General features: G+C 43.2%; 1 protein-coding gene across 1 annotated transcript in view; it reads right to left on the bottom strand.

Annotated features, from left to right (window-relative positions):
- Positions 1–3,298, bottom strand: part of RAB1A (RAB1A, member RAS oncogene family) — a 43,444-nt gene extending 40,146 nt beyond the window's left edge. Inside the window, exon 1 of the mRNA XM_072635404.1 lies at positions 1,958–3,298. Coding sequence (XP_072491505.1) covers positions 1,958–1,980 — 23 coding nt within the window. The 5' untranslated portion in view covers positions 1,981–3,298. The remainder of the gene's footprint in view (positions 1–1,957) is intronic.
- Between the last annotated feature and the right edge of the window lie 18,745 nt (positions 3,299–22,043).

Raw genomic sequence — 22,043 nt, 5'->3', positions numbered from 1 at the left:
AAAGCTTTCCTAAACAACCTATTGAAACTTTGATTTTAAATAATAATCATAATAAACAACAATAATCTTACAGTTTTCAAAGTACTTCACCATATATTACCTCATTTAACCCTCAAAGCAAACCTGTGGTATGGATTAGGCAGCTATTAATACTCCCTTTTTACAATGAGGAAATAAATTTTAAAAATTAAGTAACTTGCCCTGGTCTATTTAATATCTGATTATGATGTTAACAGTAGTTTTCTCTTAACTACTTTTACATAAACTGAATCTTGCGTAAGGAGCGCCCTAAGCAGCAAGGCAACCAACTTCTAAAGCAATGGCTAATCAGTGTTTCTGACTGTGGCCAAGAAACTGCTAAGGAGTAGTTAAGGACACTAGTCAACTCTGCAATTTTGTTTTCTTGGGGCCCCTTTTCCTAGAACTTTGTAAGGAAAGGTGAAACTGCAAGACTGCAAATCAACTAGCTACATCTTAAAATATGCAGAATTCGAATCAAATATGATGCCTTCTCTGCAATTTAATACAAACCAAAGGAAACATTTCAGTACCAAACCACAGTGTTACAAAACCTGCAGTCAGAATGCATTTTGCAAGAGCCATGTGACACACACATGACTGTCAGCTAAGCTGATGGGTTGACCAGAGGGGAAGGGGATAGGAGTACAGGGAATTTAGCAGTAGAACTTCAAATTTTAAGAAAACACTCTAACATTAATCTTTCCTTCTGACATACCGGTTTATTTTAAAAGCATCCATTTCAATCACATCGTTACTATTTGAGTAATTTTACATGTATTGAGGGGAGGAAATTGGGGGGTTTGGGGAAGAACGACAGAATTTTCCCAAGAAAAGTGAATTCCAGTTACTAGGAAAGGTGCCAAGTATGTCACATCTGCTGTCGCTGCTTCTCAATTAAGCAAGAAAAAGAAATGCATTAACTTTTCATGACACGTCATGAAACCTCATTCCTTATCTGCAATCATTCAGGTAAGGTAATCCAAAACTTGCAGATCCACCAGTTTCTCTCTCTACTATAACTGTAAGGATGAGGACAGGGACAAGACCTGTGATTTCAGCAGCACCCGGAACTCTTAAGGGAAGAAACTCCCTCTCCCCACACAGGCTAGCACCTCCTGGGCAACTCTAAGGGGCTCGGAGAGCGGCGTGCCCGGGGGCCCAAGGGTCAGCGCGGAGGCCGGCTCTCCATCACCCTCAGGGTGACAGGCTGCCACACTCGGCTCGTCTGACACGGTGACGACGGGGAGGTGCGCTTGTGCCTGAGGTTTTCCTTGGGTCCTACAGAGAAGTGTTTCAGAGGCGATGGAGTCCTTCCGGCCCGAGTGACCAGGTCCTCAGGAGGGTTTTGGCTCCTCCAGAACACAGGCTCGGAGAAGTAGGGGCATTTTAAGAGCCCCTCTCCTCTCCCCACGGTCCCTGAGGAGCGTCCATGTTCACCTGCCGCCTGGCGGGGCCCCAAGGAAGGAAGGCAAAACAAGCTCCGGAGAAGCGGAGCCGTTCCCCTCTCCTGCGGGGGGCTGACAGCACCCCACCCCGGCCCCCCCGAAGTACCCACCCGCTTCGCGGAAGTCACCTCTCTCAGAGAAAAGAAGCCCTCAGCGGGCCCTCCGAGGCAGCCTCTCACAACCCCCCTTTCCTTCCCGGGCCTGCTTCGGGGAGCCTCCATTTCACCGGACCCCGCCCCCCCCTCGGGTCTTGCGGCTCCCTCTCAGCCGCACCCCCTCCGCCGTCAGACAATGGGGCCCGCCAGGTCCGGCTCGGCCCGGCTCGGAGCGGCGGGCCTCGCTCGGCTGCGCGCCGGTGGCCTACGGCTCGGCTCGGCCCGGCTCCGCATCGCCTGGCCCGGGCCCTGCGCTCCTCCTCTTCTTGCCCGGTGCCCGCCCCTCACCGCCCGGCCCAGCCTCGGCCTCGGTCCCGCTCCCGGCCCCTCACTCACTATTCGGGATTCATGCTGGACATGTCACTGCAGCTGCCGCCGCCGCCGCCGCCACCTCCGCCCTTGGTACTGCTGCTACTACCGCCGCTGCCGCCTTGATTCTCCGCGCCCGGAACCGACGAAAAGGAATGAGAAAGTCCGTTCCGGGAGAGCAAACGTCTACCCCCCTCCGCACCCAGTGAACACAATCAGCTGCCACTGCCGCCGCCGCTTCTGCCGCTCGACTCTCGCTTCCACCCAAAATGGCCGCCGCCGAACCAGGAAATAGGGAAGCCTCAGACCGAAGGGCCTTTACACAGCCCAGAGGGCGGCCGCACCGCACTGCATGCCGGGCAAGATAGTCCAGGCGCGCGCCTGGGGGCCCCGCAGCCAGATGGTTTGGCAAGACGGCTGGGACTCGCTTTCCCGACGAGCCCGGCTCCTTTGGCGCATGCGCATTGAGGGAGCTGTTGACCACCCCACTTTACCCCACTTCCCCCCCCTTTCCTCTCCCTTCCCGACCGTCTCTCGGGAGAAGGCTCCGCTCTGACTCCCCCTAGCGGATTGGCTAAAACTGAGCGGCCTCGGTGATGTCATCAGTGAAACGTGGCAGCTGGGCGAGTCAGCGACCTAAAGGAGAGGGGGAGGTGTCAAGGGAGGGGCTGAACTGCGGGAGAGGGGTGGGGCGAGAAGCGAGGGGCGGGGAAGAGGAAGGGAGAAAGGAGCCGGGAGGAAGGAAGAAAAGGGAAGGGTCCAGCTGGAGAGGAAACCCAAGGGGGAGAAAGCTTTAGAACGGCCGCTGAGTGGGAAGCCGCCCTGAGCCGGCTCGCTCTAGGGCCTTAATAGACGATCCCTAGGAAAAGACTTTGAAAGGGGCTGGGAGCAAAGGCGATGCCCCGGTGGCTCTGCGGCGCCGCGGGGAACTCTGGAATTGTGTTCGGGTCGGACCGCAGCGGTCCTGACTCCTCCCTCCCCCGCCCCCACCTCGGAGCAGACACGGTCTCCGAAGTCTCCTCTCCAGTCCGCCGGCCTCTCCCTGGTCTAGGTGGTCCGGTCGGGGCCTCTGATACGCTATGAGCTGGCTGACCTTGGGCCAGTCTCAAGCCTCAGTTTCCTTATCTGTAAAATGGGGACTATTTGCCCATCTGGGTTGATGGGAGGTAGCTCTTTGTACACCTTAAGAACCTAGGAGTTATGGCCTTTAATGATCAAGACCAATATTTTAAAAAAATTGTATATAACATATTTTTTCAATTAGCAATAATCTGCCTTCTCACCCTTCTACTCCAACCCTCTCCCCCCCCACGCACACTTGTGAACTAAAGAACAAATCCTGTTACATATAGCCAATAAAAACAATTCCCACACTGACCGTGTCCTTTAATAAAATTGTCTCGTTTTACACTCTGAATCCTTTTTTTTTCCTTCTGAAACCTCTATCAGGATGTGGATAGCATGTTTCATCATTAGTCCTCTGGAACTGTGGTTAGTTATTAGCTGATAAGAGTTCCCGGTTCTTTCTCCACCTTCATTTAACAACACATGAGGGAAGTTGCTTATATCATGCTATAAATTGTTCTGTTTCGGTTCACTTGGCATCAGTTCATACAAGTCTTCCCAGGGTTCTCTGAAACCATCCCCTTCAACGCTTCTTACAACACAATGGTATTCCAAAACATCATAATTTGTTCATCCATTCCCCAATTTATGGGTGCCCCCTCTGATTCCCATTCTTTGCCACCTCAAGAGAACTTTAAATATTTTTGTACAAATTTAGAATTTGTTTTGCTTAAAACTAACCCCTCCCTTAATCTACCCTTCTTCCAATTTTCCCTCTCTACTTCTCCCCTTTCGCTCCTATGTTGAATAAACTATATTTCTGTAAGCAGATGTATGTGTGTGTATGTTCTTCCCCATTCAGATGAGAGTGAAATTGAAGTGTGAGATGTTCTCTCCTCCTCTCTTCTTTGTTTCTGTAGATATCTATTTGTACACCCTAATTATGTCAGATAATTTTCCCTAATCTTCCTTCCCCTCCTCTATTCTCTTACCTTCTCTTTCCATTTTTCTCTTAAGGTCAAGAGGTAACAGAACTGCTCCTAGACTTTGTAGAGTTAGACTCCCTTTATGAACCCTGATGATAATAAGGTTCAGAGGGTATACATATATCACCTGTCTATAATAGAATGTAAGCAGTTAAGTCTTTGTTTAGGCAATTATCATTGTTTGTTCATATTGACCTTTTTATGTTTCTCTTACCTCCTGCATTTGAACTTCAAAGTTTCTATACTGACCTTTTCATTAGGAATGCTTAGAAATCCTTTATTTCATTACAGATCCATTGCCCCCCTTGTTGCATTATATGCATTTTGCTGGGCAAGTTATTCTTAGCCTCTAATTCTTTTCCTTCTGGGTGCTAAATCCTGTGTGATCCTAACTGTTTGGTATTTTAAATCTTGCTTTCCGGCTGCTTGTTGGATTTTTTTCTTCAATCTGGAAACTTCGGGGTTTGCTGTGATGTAGCTGGGAAATTTCATTTGGGAGCTTATTTCAGAAGGGAACTGGTGGATTATTCTTATATCTACTTTCTACAAGATGTGGTCACTTACCTTTTTTTTCACTCATGGTGTTCAGATAGTCTAATCTTCAATTTTTTCTACTCTTTTGTAGGTCAATTGTTTTCATTTTGAGCTACTTTATATTTTCTTCTATTTTTCAACCTTTTGATTTTGTTTTATCATCTCATTGTTTCATGGAGTTATTGGTTTCTTTTTAGTCCATTTTATTTTTCAGGGAGTTTGTTGCTCAGACAAGGTTTTATACTTCTTGTCCCACACTGTTAATTCCCTTTTCCAATCCTTTCAGAAATTTAATTTCTTTTCCATTTTTTTCTTCAAGCTTTTACTCCATTAATAAAAGCATCTCTCTCTGTCTCTCAGTCTGTCTCCCCCTCCCCCCCAGCAACACTACCCTTGTGTGTAGGACTGTGACCTAAAAAAGTGTAGTAGGCAACACAGATTTCAGTGGGCACCCGTTCCCATTACACTCCCCTAGTATGGATCTGGAGGTGCCTAGTTTAGGTCTGGGATCCCCTCTTGCCCTGAGACACAGTCTCTCCTTGGATGCTCTTTTCCTAACTTTATCACTCTCTATAGGAATCCTTTGTTTCAGTAAGATTGATATCCTTGTTCCTTCCCTGAGTATGCATTACCCACTCCAGGCAACTGGTCTTCGCTCACTAATTCTCTTGGCTAGGCCTTTCTCTAATTTCTATTCCCTTTTCTACCTCCACCTTGAAGACTTCTTTAACTACTCCAGCTAACTTCTGTATTCTCTAACCATTTAAAGAAAGCACCACTTATATGTACCAGCCACTAGGTACTTTATAATATAGGATGTCCCAAAAGTCTTAGTGTACTTTAAAGCTTTACTAATTCTCTTGAGCCTGTCAAGTAAGCAAGGAATTGCCTGCTATGGAAGGGTGGGAGGAAACAACCATTTGTTAGGCACATATTACATGCCAGGTACCCTGTTAAGTGTGCTTTACAAATATTATCTAATTTGATCCTCACAACAACCCTGAGAGGTAGGTATTATTAAATCATTTTATAGCTGACAGAGGTTGTCTATCTAAAGTAGACAGGTTAATTGAGTTGCTCAGATTCACCCAGGCAGTAACTAACTGAGGTCAATTTTGAATTCATGTCTTCCTGACTCCAAGGCCAATGCTATTACCTAGCTGCCTAGTCCCAGGCTTCTTGGGTCCTCCACTCCGTCCTCCTCCCTCCTAGTATGCTCCGTGACCTCCTGTAACTCCACCTCTACTAGGCCCCTCACCTGAGCCTGTAACCACTTACATACCTCCCTCTGTCAATGATTAACAAATTCCTATCCAGTCATACTCTCCCCATCACCATGACTCTGAACCATTGAAATCCACGTTCTGATTTGTTCAAATCCATTCTGATGATCTGGGTGGCACAGTGAATAGAGAGCAGGGCTTGGAGTCAGGAAGACCTGAATTCAAATGTGTCCTCAGACACTTGTGTGTTTGTCCTTCGCTGTCAAAGAAGACCAGGCCATCAGAGAACTAATGATGCGACTTGCACTTGACTTTGCCCTAGGCAAGTCACTTAACCCTGTCTGCCCCAGTTTTCTCATCTATAAAATGGATATATTCATAGCACCCATCTCCTAAGGTCATTGTGAGGATCAAATGAGATGAGATTTGTAAAGTGCTTAACACAGTGCCTGACACATGGAACTCTATAAATGTTAACTTCTATTACTACTATTATCATTATTTCCATCTTCTGCAATCCAACTGTCCCCATCCCTCAATGTACCACTCGAAACCTACCTCCCTCCTTCCACTGTGTTCTTTGGAATATCCACTCCAGAAGTAACAACTTGCTTTCATTTTAAACCCTTTCCTTTCTCACTCCTTTGGTCTACAGAAACTTACTGAGATCTGACTCCCTCCTAATAACACAGCTTCTCTGGCCCCCCTTTTCCACACTAACTGCCCTTTCATTTATACCCCAACTAATCATGGTAGGGGAATTAGAATACTCATTGCTCCCTATTGTCACTTCTAGGCTCTCCATTGATCATTAAGTAAACGTCTCCTTTGAGGTTCACTGAATCTATATTTGCTACCAATCAAGAGTCTGGCAGCTGTTATTTACCAACTTCAAGGACACCCTCCTCTCTTAAATGACTTCAGTGCCTGGATCACAGTCTCTTTCTCTGTCTCTCTCCCTCTCCTGCCCCGCTTCCCCAATTCCTACCCTCACACTAGGGGAATTCAACATACACTCTGATATTGCCCAAAACACCCTAACCTTCCAGTTCCTCAAATTTGCACATTTCCTATGCCTGCTTCTCCATCTGACCTCAAGTACACACAGACGTGGTCATACCCTTGATTAAGCCATCTCCCACATGTATGTTCATGAACTTCCATGTTTAGGAATTCTGAAATTCCTTTATCGGATCACAGCCTGTTGTCATTTCATCTCTTCCCCTGCCTTGCAATCCCAAACACTATTCTTTGTCCTCATTGCAACCTCGAATCCTTCTACCCCTCAGCCTCTTTCCATGGCTATCACCCCTTATACTCACTATACTCTCCTACTTTCCCCATCTTGACCCCCTGGGAAACCAATTCAAGTCCTCACAGTCATCTTTCTCTTATTCTATTGAAGATCTTGACCTTCCAGGCCTTAGCTCTGGATACTCCCACCATCCAACACCTTTTCTCCTCCTCTTGTGCTGCTAAACTAAGCTGAAGGAAATCATGAAACCCTGCTGACTGGGTTCACTACAAATTTATATGTAAAATCTCAGGTGGGCCTTTTTTTGCCTCAGCAAGGCAATACTTTTACACCTCCTTGATTGACTTGCTATCCCACTCAAGACAGACACTTTTCCAAACCTTTTCTGCCCTCCTGGAGCCTCTCATAGCTCCCCCTGCCCCCAGCCATCTCAGGTAAGGACCTCACCCTAAGGACTGAAAACATTAGGTTCATTCACTGAGAGCTCCCTCTTATCTCTTCCTCCTCCTCTCACATGACTCTGATGCCTTCCCCACCATCTCCTCCTTCAACCTGTCTTCCAAGAAGAGGCCCTCCCCCTTTCCCTTCTCCCTCTCCCTACACAAGGGATCCTGTTCCTTTCTTCTCCAGCAAATTGTTCCCTCTATCATCCTTACTCTCTTATTAATTACTTCCATCTCTCCTGGTCTACCAGCTATCTCTCTGCTGTCGATATACACAGCCATTTCTCCCCATCCTTAAAAAACCCCTCACTCATCCCCAATATCTCTCCTTGATTTCATGGCAAAACTTCTAGAGGTCATCTGTTATCAGGATTTCTATTTCCTTTTTCAGTCTTCTTAACTCTCTGGAGCAGGGGTGGGGAACTTGCCGCCTGCTAACATCTGGCTTCTGACCTGATCATTCCACTGAAACTGCTCTTTCCAGACTTACCAATGTTCTTATAATTGCTGACCCTAATGACCTTGTCTCAGTCCTCATCTTCTGGGACATCTCTGCGTGCACAGCCTTTAATACTCTCAATCACTCTCTTCTCCTTGATACACTCTCTCTCCCTCTCTTTCTCTCTCTCTCTGTCTCTCTCTGTCTCTCTGTCTCTCTCTGTCTCTCTCTCTGTCTCTCTCTCTCTCTCTCTCTCTCTCTTTCTCTGTTTTGTTAGTAACAACAATAGCTAACACTTATGTAGCACTTACCATGTTCTAGGTACTGTGCTAAGCACTTTGCAGTTACTATCTCATTCATTCCTCACAACAACCCTTCAAGGTAGGTGCTATTATTTTACATTTTACAAATGATGAAGCTGAGGCAAATACCCACTGAGTAACTTGCAAGGACCGCACATCTAGTAAATATCTGAGGCTGGATTTGAATTCAGGCTTTCCTGACTCCACATCTGGTACTCTATCCACCTAACTGCCCTAATAGGTTGTTACACTACTGTCTCCTGTTTCTCCTACCTTTCTGTCTGACTGCTCCTCAATTCTTTTGCTGGATCTTCATCCAAGTCGTTCCTGCTAATCATCAAGACTGTGTCCTGGACCCTATTGTCTTCTATACTATTTTATTTAGTGACTTCATCAACTCTCATGGATCAAATCGTCTCTATGCTGATGACTGTCAAATCTACTTATCCAGCCCTAACCCCTCTGAGAACCCCCAGATCTGCATTCACAATTGCCTACTTGACACCTCAAAATAGATGTCCTGTAGGTATCTTAAGAATCCACATATCTAAAACTTGGTGTCTTTCTATAGATAATCCTTCCTAACTTCGCTATTACTTTTCAGGGTACCTCCATCCTCCCAGTTACCTCGGCGTACAATGTACCTGTTATCCTTGACTTCTCTCTTTCTGGAGCACTGACCTCATCTTCAATTCGTTGCCAAGTGCTTATTGAGTCCATCTTCACAACTCTTGTATACGTCTCCTTCTCCTCTGACACTACCACTACTTTGGCACAGACCCATACCACCTCGTTTCAAAAGCCTTTTCGTTTTTCTGACTCCCTCACTCACTCTCTCCCAACTCCAGTTTATCCTCCATTCAGTTATCAGTGACCTTCCTAAAGCACAGTTCTGACCATGTTGCCTCATCCCTGCCATTTTCAATCAATTCCAGTGACTTCCTCTTGCTTCCAAGATCAAGTGTAAAATCTTCTGTTTGACTTTCAAAATCCTTCATAACCTGACACCTTTCTACCTTTGTAGTCACATTTTATGGTCTTTAATCCCCTGCACATACTCTGTGATCCAGTGTCATCGGCCTCCTTGCTGTTTCTCCCATGAGACACTCCATCTCCCATCTCTGGTTGTTTTCGCTGGTTGCCCCCCATAACTGAAAATTTCTCCCTCTTCATTCCTGACTCCTGACTTTTCTGGCTTCCTTCAAGTCCCAGCTATAATCCTACCTTCTATAAGAAGTTTTTCTCAATTCGCCTTGATGCTAGTGTTTTCTGAGATTATCTCCAATTTATTCTGTATATATCTAGTTAGCATGTTGTTTTCCTGCCAGTAATAGACAATGAGTTCCTGGAGAGCAGGGATTGTTTTGTTTTGTTTTTTTTAATTCAGAGGAAGTTTGTTTTGGCCTTCCTTTGTATCCCCAACCCTTAGCACAGTACTTGGCACATAATAGATTCCTAACAAATGCTTTCTGACTTGACTTGGCTCGACCCATCACTCTCTCTATCCCATGTATTCCAAACCTCCTCTCTTCTCTGACTTCCTACACCACAGCCTCTAGCTCTCCCCCTCAGCAAATGACTTCATCTCGTTTTTTACTATAAACATAGAGATTGTACATTGTCCCATTTCCATTGTCCCACTAGAAGGCCCCACATTTCTCTACTCTACATCTCATCTACATCCCTCTTAGGCATCTGCCATCTTCTTAACTCAAGAGAGCCTCTCCCCTCTCCAATTCATTCTCCCCCACAACTTCCAAGTGGATATTACTAAAAAACCAAATCTGAACGTGTCACTTTTCTACTCAAAAATCTTCAGTGGCTCAATTTCCTCTGGATAAAACCCTGCCTGATGTAATAGCTTCCTACCTTTCCAGCCCTATTTCATTTCATTCTCCCTCATCTACCCTCTCCTACTCATACTGGTGTGCTAGCTATTTGCTGTACACAACATTTCAAATCCATTCTGGATGTTTTGCATAAGTGGTTTCCCATGTATACAGGGCCCTTCCCCTTCATCTAGTCCTCATAGAATGTCTAGTTTTTTCAGGGCTCATCTCAAGGGCTCCCCCAAAGGAGGTTTTCAATGATCCCTTCAGTTGTTAGCCTCCTCTCTTCCTCTCAAACTCACTTTTTATAATTTCATTAATACTTTGTATTTACATATATAGTTTGTTCTGTTTCTCTCTGTTTTCGTTTTTGCTTGTTTGTTTTTTCCCATCTGGATGGTGCCTTACACCTGGTACATACTTAATATAGGCTTGTTGAATTTAATTGAAGCAATATCTGCTTAATTGAAGTAGGCAGAGCAAAAACATGGGGTCTTGTATTCCTCCTCATCTTTTCTTGTAACTGAAGTGCGAGAGGAAGCCTGTTGTAGTGAATGGAGAATGGGACTCAGAGCCAGGAAGACCTAGATCCAAACTCTGCCTCTGACATATACTGTCTGTATGACTCTGGCCAAGACACTTAAACTCTCAGGGCGGTAAGTCAAAGGGGTCAAACACAGGTCCCAGGGCCTCCATTGGTCCACAGAGGTATTACTGTGGCCTGAACGAGATGAAAAAGTAATTAGGAAAGAGTAAACAAAATAAAAATACAATAGAACATAAATTATATTGCACTTTAAAACCAAGTCAATATGCCACTGCAGGAATCCTTATAGAAGGATTAGTGACCTCTTTCTGAGTATGACACCACTTCCCTAAGTCTTAACACTATAAATCTCAGAGAAGGGACCACCCTGCATTGGTAGAGGGAGTTTCTTCATCCAAGAGATCCCCAAACCAGTGAAATCACAAGTCTGATCCCTCTTGCCTTTTGTGTCCTCCATGGTGAGTTCCCTGTAGTTTGTTGGAGTGATTTCAAATCTCAGCTCCAAGAATTTGTTTCTGTTGTTGTTCAATCATTTCAGTTGTGTCCAACTTTTCATGATCCCATCTGGGGTTTTCTTGGCAAAGATACCCGAGTGGTCTGCCATTGTCTTCTCTAGCTCATTTTACAGATGAGGAAACTGAGGCAAACAGGGTTAAGTGACTTGCCCAGGGACATGATACTGGTATGTGTCTGAGGCTGAATTTGAACTCAGGTCTCTTTGCCTCCTGGCCTGGTTCCCTATCCACTATACCACCTAACTAACAAGGATTTGTTATTTCACCTAAAAATGTCTTTTAGAATTTGGTTGTAAGTATGGGAAGAAAGTTTTTGTTTGTTTGTTTAATCTCGTAATGAAAAAAAACTCAGTGTCTAGACAAAGGGAAAAGGAAATTCCTCTGTAAATTTAATGATTCCTCCATGAATTGGTCTGTGATACAAATGATATCTCATCCTAGGAATAAAAGGTTGCTCAAATTATTCCCTACTCTCCTGCCAACTTTTTAATCATTCTCTTTGTCTCTGTCTCAGTATACATATATATGTGTATGTATACATAATTATGTGTATATATACATATACATAAATACACATAGATATGTATGTATTTATATGGAATCCTCAGATCAAGGACATTTGCAGAAGAGCACAGGAGACAAGAGTATGCATTTGAAAGGGAAGATATTTAGAAACTGATTAATTCTCATCTAAGAATTAAAGGTTGTTCATTCTGTGGCTCAGCAAAATCCAACAGGCCTCTTTTTGTTGGGAATTGATGATTTCAGCCTCCATAGGCAATATCAAGACTGTTGTGTTGTACCCTTAACGTTATCTTTGTTTAGTTCATTGGATGAAAGCCACTTGTCAATTGAAGTATATTATCTTTTTTGTAGTTATTAGCTGAATAACTTACCTACCAAGTCTGTATGATTACAAAGGAGAATCATAAGAGATTATTAACACGAACAGGGTATTGAATCAATGGTCATGTATAACAAGGCACAGTGAACCAAACTATGACTTGGGTTAGAGATGACAACTTGGGCAACTTTGTGAGCAGCCTGAAGCCCTTGCCTGACACACAGCTGAGCAGTGTTAAAGATGTGATCTGAATTGAAGTTGTCCTAGTTCCAAATCTGGCTGTACTCAATGCACAAACACCATACAGCTTCTGATGACCCCCCTAATGTGTGTGAATTTGGTTGGTGACATGTAGCAGAACTCTTTTTTTTTTAATCTTACAAGTCTTAACAGCTCTTTTTAATCAGGTTTGGAATTTAAATCTCTACTAAACACACACTATCTTGGGTTATTTAATTACAAAGGGCATAGTATAATACACTGACCAAAGTTTATCTTCCAACTTGTTCTAAGAAACCAAGAAAATAATCTGTAGAGACTGGTTGCAAAATCGCTTTAAATACCTTTGACACAAAATATGCTAAGTTGTCATTTTTTCATTACTGCAGAATGAACGAACAACAAACTATGTGGCCAAAAACAAACATCAAGTAATAGGGACAGAATCTATATTACCCAGATGTTTTTAAAAAGTTGATTTCTTTCAATACCAGTTTCTGTGTATCATACAATATGAATAAATTAGTAAGTTTTACTTTGTTTAATGTATTTATTAAATTTATAATAAATTTTAATAAATTAGTAAACCTATTAAATGTTAGTAAAAATTAGTAAAGTTCATGACATTTTCATTAAAATTCATTTACTCAACCTAAGATATCTAAAATCACGCTTTAAAATAGTTTTTCAAATGAATCAGTTTAATTCTGTTTCATACTTAGGTATTTAGTAGTAGTTACTTTTATAGAAGAAATGAATCAGAAATCATCTGCGAAAGACAACATACTATAGTTACCAGAGTGTTGGAAGGAGAGTCAGAAGACAGGATAGTCCTGGCTCACGTGCTGGGTTAGTGGGACCATGGCAAAATCATTAACCTCTTTTATCTGTACCAATTGCCTCCTATATTTAAAAAAAAAGGTTTTTTTGTTCAGATCTGATTTCATCAGTAGAACTCCTCTTCACTAATACAGAGTGCACCTTATTTGTAATTTTGTAGTCTAGAGACAGCTTGGAACACTGAGAGGTTAGGTGATTTTCCCAGAGTTACTCAGCCTATGTAAATCAAAGGTGGAAATCTGAACCTAGGTCCTCCTGACACCAAAGTAATAATAACATTTGTACTACCTGGTATCTCTTAGGGTTGTTGTTTTATAGATGTGGATTGTAATTATTGATTCATCAATATGGATTGTTTGGGTAAAGTACATTATAATAATCTATTATTGACATATATAAGTCGTGGAATATGTGTCTAGAAGTATTAAACACCATGGTAATCTTGCAGTGTTATAGGATATTCAAATAATGAAATTCAACTAAATTCCACAGATGTTTATTTAGCACAGAGAGGGTAGATGGAATGTTAAGTATTGAGAAAGCTAGTTTGACTGGAATGTAGGATTCCTGAATCAATTAGTTAATTTATGAAACACCTACCCTGTGCTAAGTGCTGGAGATACAAAAAAAAAAAGAGAGACAAAATAAACAAAACAGCAGCATCGACAACAACCAAACCAGACCGTGCTGTATAGGAGCTCACAGTCCAAAGGGGTGACACATGCAAACAACCATGTACAAAGAAGATACATGTGAAGTTCAAAACCCATGGTATGGGACTCTCTCCTACGTGGTGGAGATCAATGCCCAGTACTTGAGTGAGAGCTTCCTTCCCTTCAAGTCTTTGGACCTGCTTTGAGTTTCTTTAGTCATCTTGGTCTCTAAAGTTGCTTTGGGTGCTTCTGGCTTCCACCTTTCAGAGAGATGGAAGATGCCAACTCCACCTCAGGCTGCTGAAGGAAAAGACTCTGGGAAGAAGGCAATGTGAGAGGAGAGGGTAGTCTCTATTATGTCCCTATCCCCAACCTGCTACCCTAGAGACTTTGGAAATCTTTCCCTTGGGTGAGATCTAGGACTCTCTCTCTTGGTTGACCTGAATTTCCGTGCTCTCAGTGACAGAGTTCCTTCGCTCTGCTTTGTCTGCTATGTATTATCCTACACATATTTTCTCTAATTTATTTTTTGCTATTGACTTGGATAAATGAATTTTTATGTGTGTTCATTATGGAACTGGTATTTGGCAGGAAGGGAGTCAAGTCTTGGATGCAAAGGTCCTCCTTTCTTCTCGGAAAATCACTTCCCCTAGACTAATAATACTCAAGGGAACAGACAGAATTCTAGCTCAGTACCCCATCTCTCTGAGGAGAGCAGAATAGCTAACCTTCCAGCCCCAACTTTTTGCTTTCCCTCCTGGCAGAAAATCAAATCTTCCTTGGGAAAAGGTGGCTGAAGAAAAGGCTAGTGCCTAGTCTCCACCATCTGGGGATCCATTAGTCCTCAGGATACTCACTGGAGTGTCCCTGGGTCCCCCCTGATTATAAGGAAACTGTAAGGACTAATGAAGTGTCAAAGGGCATACAAACAAACAGGTTTATGGTGTGACTGCAGTGAGGGTCCCAAATCACATCGGATCCTAGAGTCACTGGGCTGGTTTCAAAATATCTCCCTGTCCCCTGGAATCCTAAGGGATGCTTCTGAGCACACATCACTCTCCTCTTTACCACAGTCACATGTAGCAAGGCCCATAGACTGGATATTGTAAGGCAAGTTAAAGATCTTCCTCCCCTCCCCCCCATTAATAGACCTCAGGTGAAGCCCATTAAGAAAAGCTTGATTAGGGGAGGCTTGTTTTGTAGGAAAGTCCACACCTTTCGTTTATTTCTAATGAGGCACTGGGTCAAGAGGGTCATGCCTTCTGGCTCTGAAAAGTGTATATATTTATTCTGAGGTGAGGTTTTGCTTTGGGGGCTTGGAGGAAGGTTCATGTACTGGGTGAGACTCTGGGTAGCCATTAAGGAGCCTCCACTTTCCCCCCCAGCTTTCAAAACCCAGATGTTGGTGCTTGTCTCTCTGGTAACTATGTATGTATGTAATGGTCAGACAGTTCTGTCTCATGATGTGTGATGTATGTATTACTTATGGTCAAACAGCTGGAAGCCCTGTCTCTTGGTCTTTATTTCTCTGCTTGTATTTTCTCTGTTGGTATATGTGATTAAAGAAGATTGTTAACCCCTCCAAAGTTGCTTTCTTTTTAGAAAAGCAGATCTAAGAACCTGTGCTAACAGGCCATCCTGGATGTGTCAGGGTGCTTGCTGCTACAGATATCTATCTAGAAATATATATATGCATACGTATGTATAATTTATTGTTGAGTCATTTCAGTTGTGTCTGACTTCATGACTCCATTTAGCGTTTTCTTGGCAAAGATACTGGAGTGGTTTAAGATTTTCTCTAGCTCATTTTACAGATGAGGAAACTGAGGCAAATAGGATTAAGTGACTTTCCCAGTGTCACACAGCCAGGAAGTATCTGAGGCCAGATTTGAACTCACGAAAATATATCTTCCTGACTCGTAGATATATCTCTATCTATATACATATATATAAAAAGAGAATCAGAGCTGGACATATGATAAGTTGGGGGTAATCTCAGAAGGGAGGCACTAAGATTAAGGCTGATGGGGGAGAAGCTTCCTGTGTGTGTTTGTCCTTTGTTGCTGAAGAAGACCATGCCATCAGAGAAATGATGACATGACTTGCACTTGACTTTGTTTTGAGGAAGGGAGGGCTGTGCAGGTCACCAGCCTCACTTCTCCTCCAGAGCCATCTGAATCTAGTGACCAGATATTCATCAGGATGACTGGAGATGACCCAGAATGAGGCAATTGAGGTTAAGTGACTTGCCCAAGGTCACATAGCTACATGGGACTTTAGCTAAGACTTAAAGGAATCCAGTGAAGCTAACAATTAGACTTGATGAGGGAGAGCATTCCAGGCAAGAGGGAGAGCCAATGAAAATGTTCCAAGTCAGATGGAATGTCTCCTTCCAGGAGCCATCTGATCACAGAGTAAATAGAAGGGAGTTAGGTGTAAGAAGACTGAAGGAAAGAAAAAACCAGCTCTCTCTGAGTCTGCGGAGGGCCCTAGATACCAGGCTGAGGAGTCTGTGTTTTCTCCTAGAGGACATGGGGATCCCCTGAAGAGTCTGAGCAAGGAAGTCACGTGTTCAGAGCCGCCACATTCAACGAGTCAGCAAGCATTTATTAAGCACCTGCCATATACCATGCATTGTGCTTACACACTGGTGATCCAAAGAAAGGCAATATTGATCTGTTAGGAAGATAGTTTGGGCAGCTGAGGGGAAGATGGATGGCAGTTTCAAAACCTGGAACTGGAGGCAACGTGGGTCACCAAGTTTCAAAGCCAAGCCCACTTCAAGGAGAGGACAAACTCAGTCAATTTAGGGTCGTAGCATAACAGCTTTCATGTTTAAAAGACGATCAGATGAAAAAAATGCTATCCACCTCCAGAGAGAGAATTGATGAACTTAGTGCAAATTGAAGTATCATTTTCTCCCTTTATTTTTCTTGCTTTTTTCTTTGAAATACGGCTAATGTGGAAATATGTTCTGCATGTTTCACATGTATTATTGATGTGTCGCTTGCCTTCTCAGTGGGTGGTGGAAAAGAGGGAGAGGATTTGGAGCTCAAAATTTAGAAGAAAAAGAAAGTTAAAATACATAGATAATAAATTTTTTTTAAATTAAATTTATTTATTTAACTTTTAACATTCATTTTCACAAAATTTTGGGTTACAAATTTTCTCCCCTTTTGTCCCCTCCCCCCCCCAAACACCAAGCATTCTAACTACCCCTGTGACCAATCTACTCTCTCTTCTATCATCCCTCTCTGCCCTTGTCTCCGTCTTCTCTTTTGTCCTGTAGGGCCAGATAACTTTCTATACCCCTTTACCTGTATTTCTTATTTCCTAGTGGCAAGAACATTACTCGACAGTTGATCCTAACACTTTGAGTTCCAACTTCTTTACCTCCCTCCCTCTCCACCCCTTCCCTTTGGAAGGCAAGCAATTCAATATAGGCCAAATCTGTGTAGTTTTGCAAATGACTTCCATAATAGTTGTGTTGTATAAGACTAACTATATTTCCCTCCATCCTATCCTGTCCCCCACTACTTCTATTCTCTTTTGATCCTATCCCTCCCCATGAGTGTCGACCTCAAATTGCACTCTCCTCCCCATGCCCTCCCTTCTATCATCCCCCCCACCCTGCTTATCCCCCACTTTCCTGTATTATAAAATAGGTTTTCCTACCCAAATGAGTGTGCATTTTATTCTTTCCTTTAGTGGAATGTGATGAGAGTAGACTTCATGTTTTTCTCTCACCTCCCCTCATTATCCCTCCACTAATGAGTCTTTTGCTTGCCTCTTTTATGAGAGATAATTTGCTCAATTCCATTTCTCCCTTTCTCCTCCCAATATATTTCTCTCTCACTGCTTGATTTCATTTTTTTTTAAGATATGATCCCATCCTCTTCAATTCACTCTGTGCACTCTGTCTCTATGTATGTGTGCGTGTGTGCATGAGTGTGTGTGTACTCCCACCCAGTACCCAGATACTGAAATGTTTCAAGAGTTACAAATATTGTCTCTCCATGTAGGAATGTAAACAGTTCAGCTTTAGTAAGTCCCTTATGACTTCTCTTTGCTGTTCACCTTTTCATGGTTCTCTTCATTCTTGTGTTTGAAAGTCAAATTTTCTTTTCAGCTCTGGTCTTTTCATCAAGAATGCTTGAAAATCCTCTATTTCATTGAAAGACCAATTTTTCCCCTGAAGTATTATACTCAGTTTTGCTGGGTAGGTGATTCTTGGTTTTAGTCCTAGTTCCTTTGACTTCTGGAATATCCTATTCCATGCCCTTCGATCCCTTAATGTAGAAGCTGCTAGATCTTGTGTTATCCTGATTGTATTTCCACAATACTTGAATTGTTTCTTTCTAGCTACTTGCAATATTTTCTCCTTGACCTGGGAACTCTGGAATTTGGCCATAATGTTCCTAGGAGTTTCTCTTTTTGGATCTCTTTCAGGTGGTGTTCTGTGGATTCCTTGAATATTTATTTTGCCCTCTGGTTCTAGAATCTCAGGGCAGTTTTCCTTGATAATTTCATGAAAGATGATGTCTAGGCTCTTCTTTTGATCATGGTTTTCAGGTAGTCCCATAATTTTTAAATTGTCTCTCCTGGATCTATTTTCCAGGTCAGTTGTTTTTCCAATGAGATATTTCACATTATCTTCCATTTTTCCATTCTTTTGGTTTTGTTTTGTGATTTCTTGCTTTCTCATAAAGGCCTTAGCCTCCATCTGTGCCATTCTAATTTTGAAAGAACTATTTTCTTCAGTGAGCTTTTGAATCTCCTTTTCCATTTGGCTAATTCTGCTTTTGAAAACATTCTTCTCCTCATTGGCTTTTTGAAACTCTTTTGCCAATTGAGTTAGGCTAGTTTTCAAGGTGTTATTTTCTTCAACATTTTTTTGGGTCTCCTTTAGCAGGGAGCTGATCTGCTGTTCATGCTTTGACTTCATGTCTCTCATTTCTCTTCCCAGCTTTTCCTCCACCTCTCTAACTTGATTTTCAAAATTCTTTTTGAGCTCTTCCATGGCCTGAGCCCATTGGGTGGGCTGGGACACAGAAGCCTTGACTTCTGTGTCTTTCCCTGATGGTAAGCATTGTTCTTCCTCATCAGAAAGGAAGGGAGGAAATGCCTGTTCAACAAGAAAGTAACCTTCTATAGTCTTATTTCTTTTCCCTTTTCTGGGCATTTTCCCAGCCAGTGACTTGACCTCTGAATATTCTCCTCACACCCACCTCGCCTCCTGATCCTCCCAGCCAGCGTTTGGGGACTGAGATTCAAATGCTGCTTCCAGCCTTAGGGCTTTGGGCGGGGGCAGGGCTGCTATTCAGTGTGAGATTAAGTTCAGGTGGTCAGGTTGGGGCAGGGCCGCCTCTCAGGCTCAGTTCCCTCAGGGAGTTTATGCACAGACCTTCAACAATGGATCCAGGCTCCTGCCTGCTTGGGGAGCCCCGGTCTGCCACCGCCCCTCAGCTTCTGCCTCCCGAGGGGGCCCAAGCCATGGGGGCACCCCACTCCCCTCTCGACCCGCCAAAGAGACTCTCTCACCGACCCCTGTCACCTGTGGGTGGAGGGACTTGTGTGGCCGCTGGAGATCCCATCCCTGAAGCCTGCTTGGATCTGTTCCTCTTGGTGCGATAATAAAATTTTTAAAAAGAGACTATCAGAAATCTTCTAATCCAACCAATTTCTTTTCACAAATGAGGAAATTGTGGCCCAGAGAGCTAGAGGGACTTGTGCATAGCCACTGGGATTTAAGTTCTAAAGCCAAGAGACAAATCCAGGTTCTCTGACTCCAAATGGGGCATTCTTTTCGTTAAACTACATTGTCGATTTCTACCCATTCGTGGCCTTTCGTTTGCTTATGAAATGCTTTCATGGGGCACTAAAAAAAACCAGGCAAATAAACTAGATTTTTAAAAAAATCTGTTAGCTAGATTAAAACCATTTAATTTGTACTTTGGTGTGTTTGTCTCTTTTATCAGTCCCATCATTTGTTACTATGATATCTTGAAATAATTTTCCCAGGGAGGAAGTTAGGAGGAGAGTAAAGAGAAGCGATGTGATGTAGGGTAAACAGTATCTAGATACCTGGGTTCAGGTCCAGGCACACGTATGAACTGTGTGACTTTGGGTGAGTCATTGCAATCCTTATCAAACTCAATTCTTTCTAACACGAAGACTGGAAGAAAAAACAAGTGCCCAGGGAGAGTAGAGGTGGCTGTTAAGTATTTACTATCTGGGCATTCTATCAGTGCTGAGCTCTCTCATTGCCCTACAGCCCACAATGCCCTTTCCCTGTTCTTTTCCCTAAATGCCTCTCAAAGTCTAGCTCAACACGCACCAGCTTCTTAAAGTCTTCTCTGACCGCAGAAGTCTGATAGAATCTCTTCCTCCTCAGAACTCCTAAAAAGATCATTGTCTACCAACCATTTAGCCACGGAACCTAATGCTTGCCTTGTATTGTTAATTATATTTGTATGTGTGTTGTTTCCCTAACTACATAATATGCCCTTTCAGAACAGAGATTGCTCTATATCTCTGTTTCCAGCTCCCTCCCCTTCAGTGCCTAATAGAGCATCTTGTAGGCAATATTCAATCTGTACAGTGTTGATTGATTGGTTGGTCTGAGGTTTTTTGTTTTTTAAATATTTTCAGGCACCCTAGGACCAAGTGTGTCTGTCTCTTTACTTTTCTGCTGACTTTGGAGACTCTGGCACCATGACTTAGCTACCTTAGTGCCTGGGACCTCCTCACTGTGGAATGGCTCTCCTCCATGCTGCCTTACTTCTTCGCCCATTGGCAAATTCCTCTTAGAGTCTCCATTTTGAGGAGGTTACCCAGGTCAACTATTCTTTTCCCCTTTGACTTTGCTTCTGGCCATGCCTCAGACAGGAACCCTCCCCATCCTATTTCAACTTCCTTTTGTGTGTTGCCTTCATTCTTTACAGAGTAAGCTCTGCCAGGCCAGGAACTGTGCTTCTTTTTTCTACTATTTGTATCTCAGGAGTTTAGCACAGTGCCTGACCCATAGTAAGCCCTCAATCAATGCCTGTTTCCTTCCTTCCTTTACTCATTTGCCAGCCCCACATAAAGCTCAATCTCTTTCTTGGGAGAGTTGCTGTATTTTAAAAGCTCATTGAGAAGTCACCACATCAGAGATGACTATCTTTCCAGGAGCAGAATAAAAAGTCAGTAGTGGAATGAGTTAGGAAAAGGCTGACTGGTGTTGTAAGTGGTTTTAAAAAAATTTTTCTTTGGTTGTATCTGACTGTTCCTGACACCATTTGGGAATTTCTTGGCAAAGATGCTGCAGTGGTTTGCCATTTCCTTCTCCAGCTCATTTTACACAGAAGAAACTGAGGCACACTGGGTTAAGTGACTTGCCCAGGGTCACACAGCTAGTAAATGTCAGAGGCCAGATTTGAACTTAGGCAGAGTCTTCCTGACTCTAGGTCTGGCACTCTATCTACTGTGCCACCTAGCTGCCCTATTATTTTTAAATAATACTACAGATTAATCATCCAGGATCTTGTCATGGAATAGGACACACAGGACAAATGACAGGCTATTTGTTTAGTGTCCTGCCCCTACCACTTGGGGATCTGTTAGGTTTTAGCATACTTACTATAGTATCCTTGGGTCACCCCTGATTGAAAGGAGCCCCCAAAGAATAATGAAGTTCCAAGGATATTGTCAGAGATCAGCTACATGTTATGACTACCACAGGGATCCCAAATCAAACCAGACTTTAGAGGCACTGGGCTGTTTTCAGAATGTCCCTGTCTCCTGGGACAATATCTTAGGGATAATTCAGAGCATACACCACTCTCTACTTTACTACACCTTCCATCCTATAACAATAGCCTGCCATTATTGGTAACCAAATGTCATCCTGGGCCAAGACTTTATTATTAGGGTTTCAGGATCTCTCAAATTCTAGGCAATATCAAAATCACCTTTCCTGATGACCCATAGTTTTATTTAATCCATAACACAGATTTCTGGCACTTAGTTATATTCAATAGACTATGGCCCTGTATGAACACTAGAGTTGAAGTTCATTCATACCAGGTGATGTTGCAATAGAGAGGTGAATGGTGGCCATGAGCAGCCCACGACACCATCAATCACTCAACCAGCTTTTGTTGTTGTTTAGTTGTTTTAGTCCTGTTTGACTCTTCATAACCACATTTGGGGTTTTCTTAGTAAAGATAGTGGAGTGGTTTGCCATTTCCTTCTCCAGCTCATTTTACTCATGAGGAACTGTGGCAAACAGGGTGAAATGACTTGCCCAGCATCACACAGCTAGGAAGTGCTTGAGGCCAGATTTGAACTTAGGTCTACCTGATTAACTGTGGTAGCTAGGTGGCACAGTGAATAGAGCACCTGACCAGGAGTATGGTTGCTTGGTTGGTTGATTGGT

This window comes from Notamacropus eugenii, chromosome 1 (genome assembly GCF_028372415.1).
Source record: "Notamacropus eugenii isolate mMacEug1 chromosome 1, mMacEug1.pri_v2, whole genome shotgun sequence".
Taxonomy (NCBI): domain Eukaryota; kingdom Metazoa; phylum Chordata; class Mammalia; order Diprotodontia; family Macropodidae; genus Notamacropus; species Notamacropus eugenii.
Note: the sequence above shows the minus strand (reverse complement) of the source record. Positions and strands in the feature narration are given on the sequence as shown.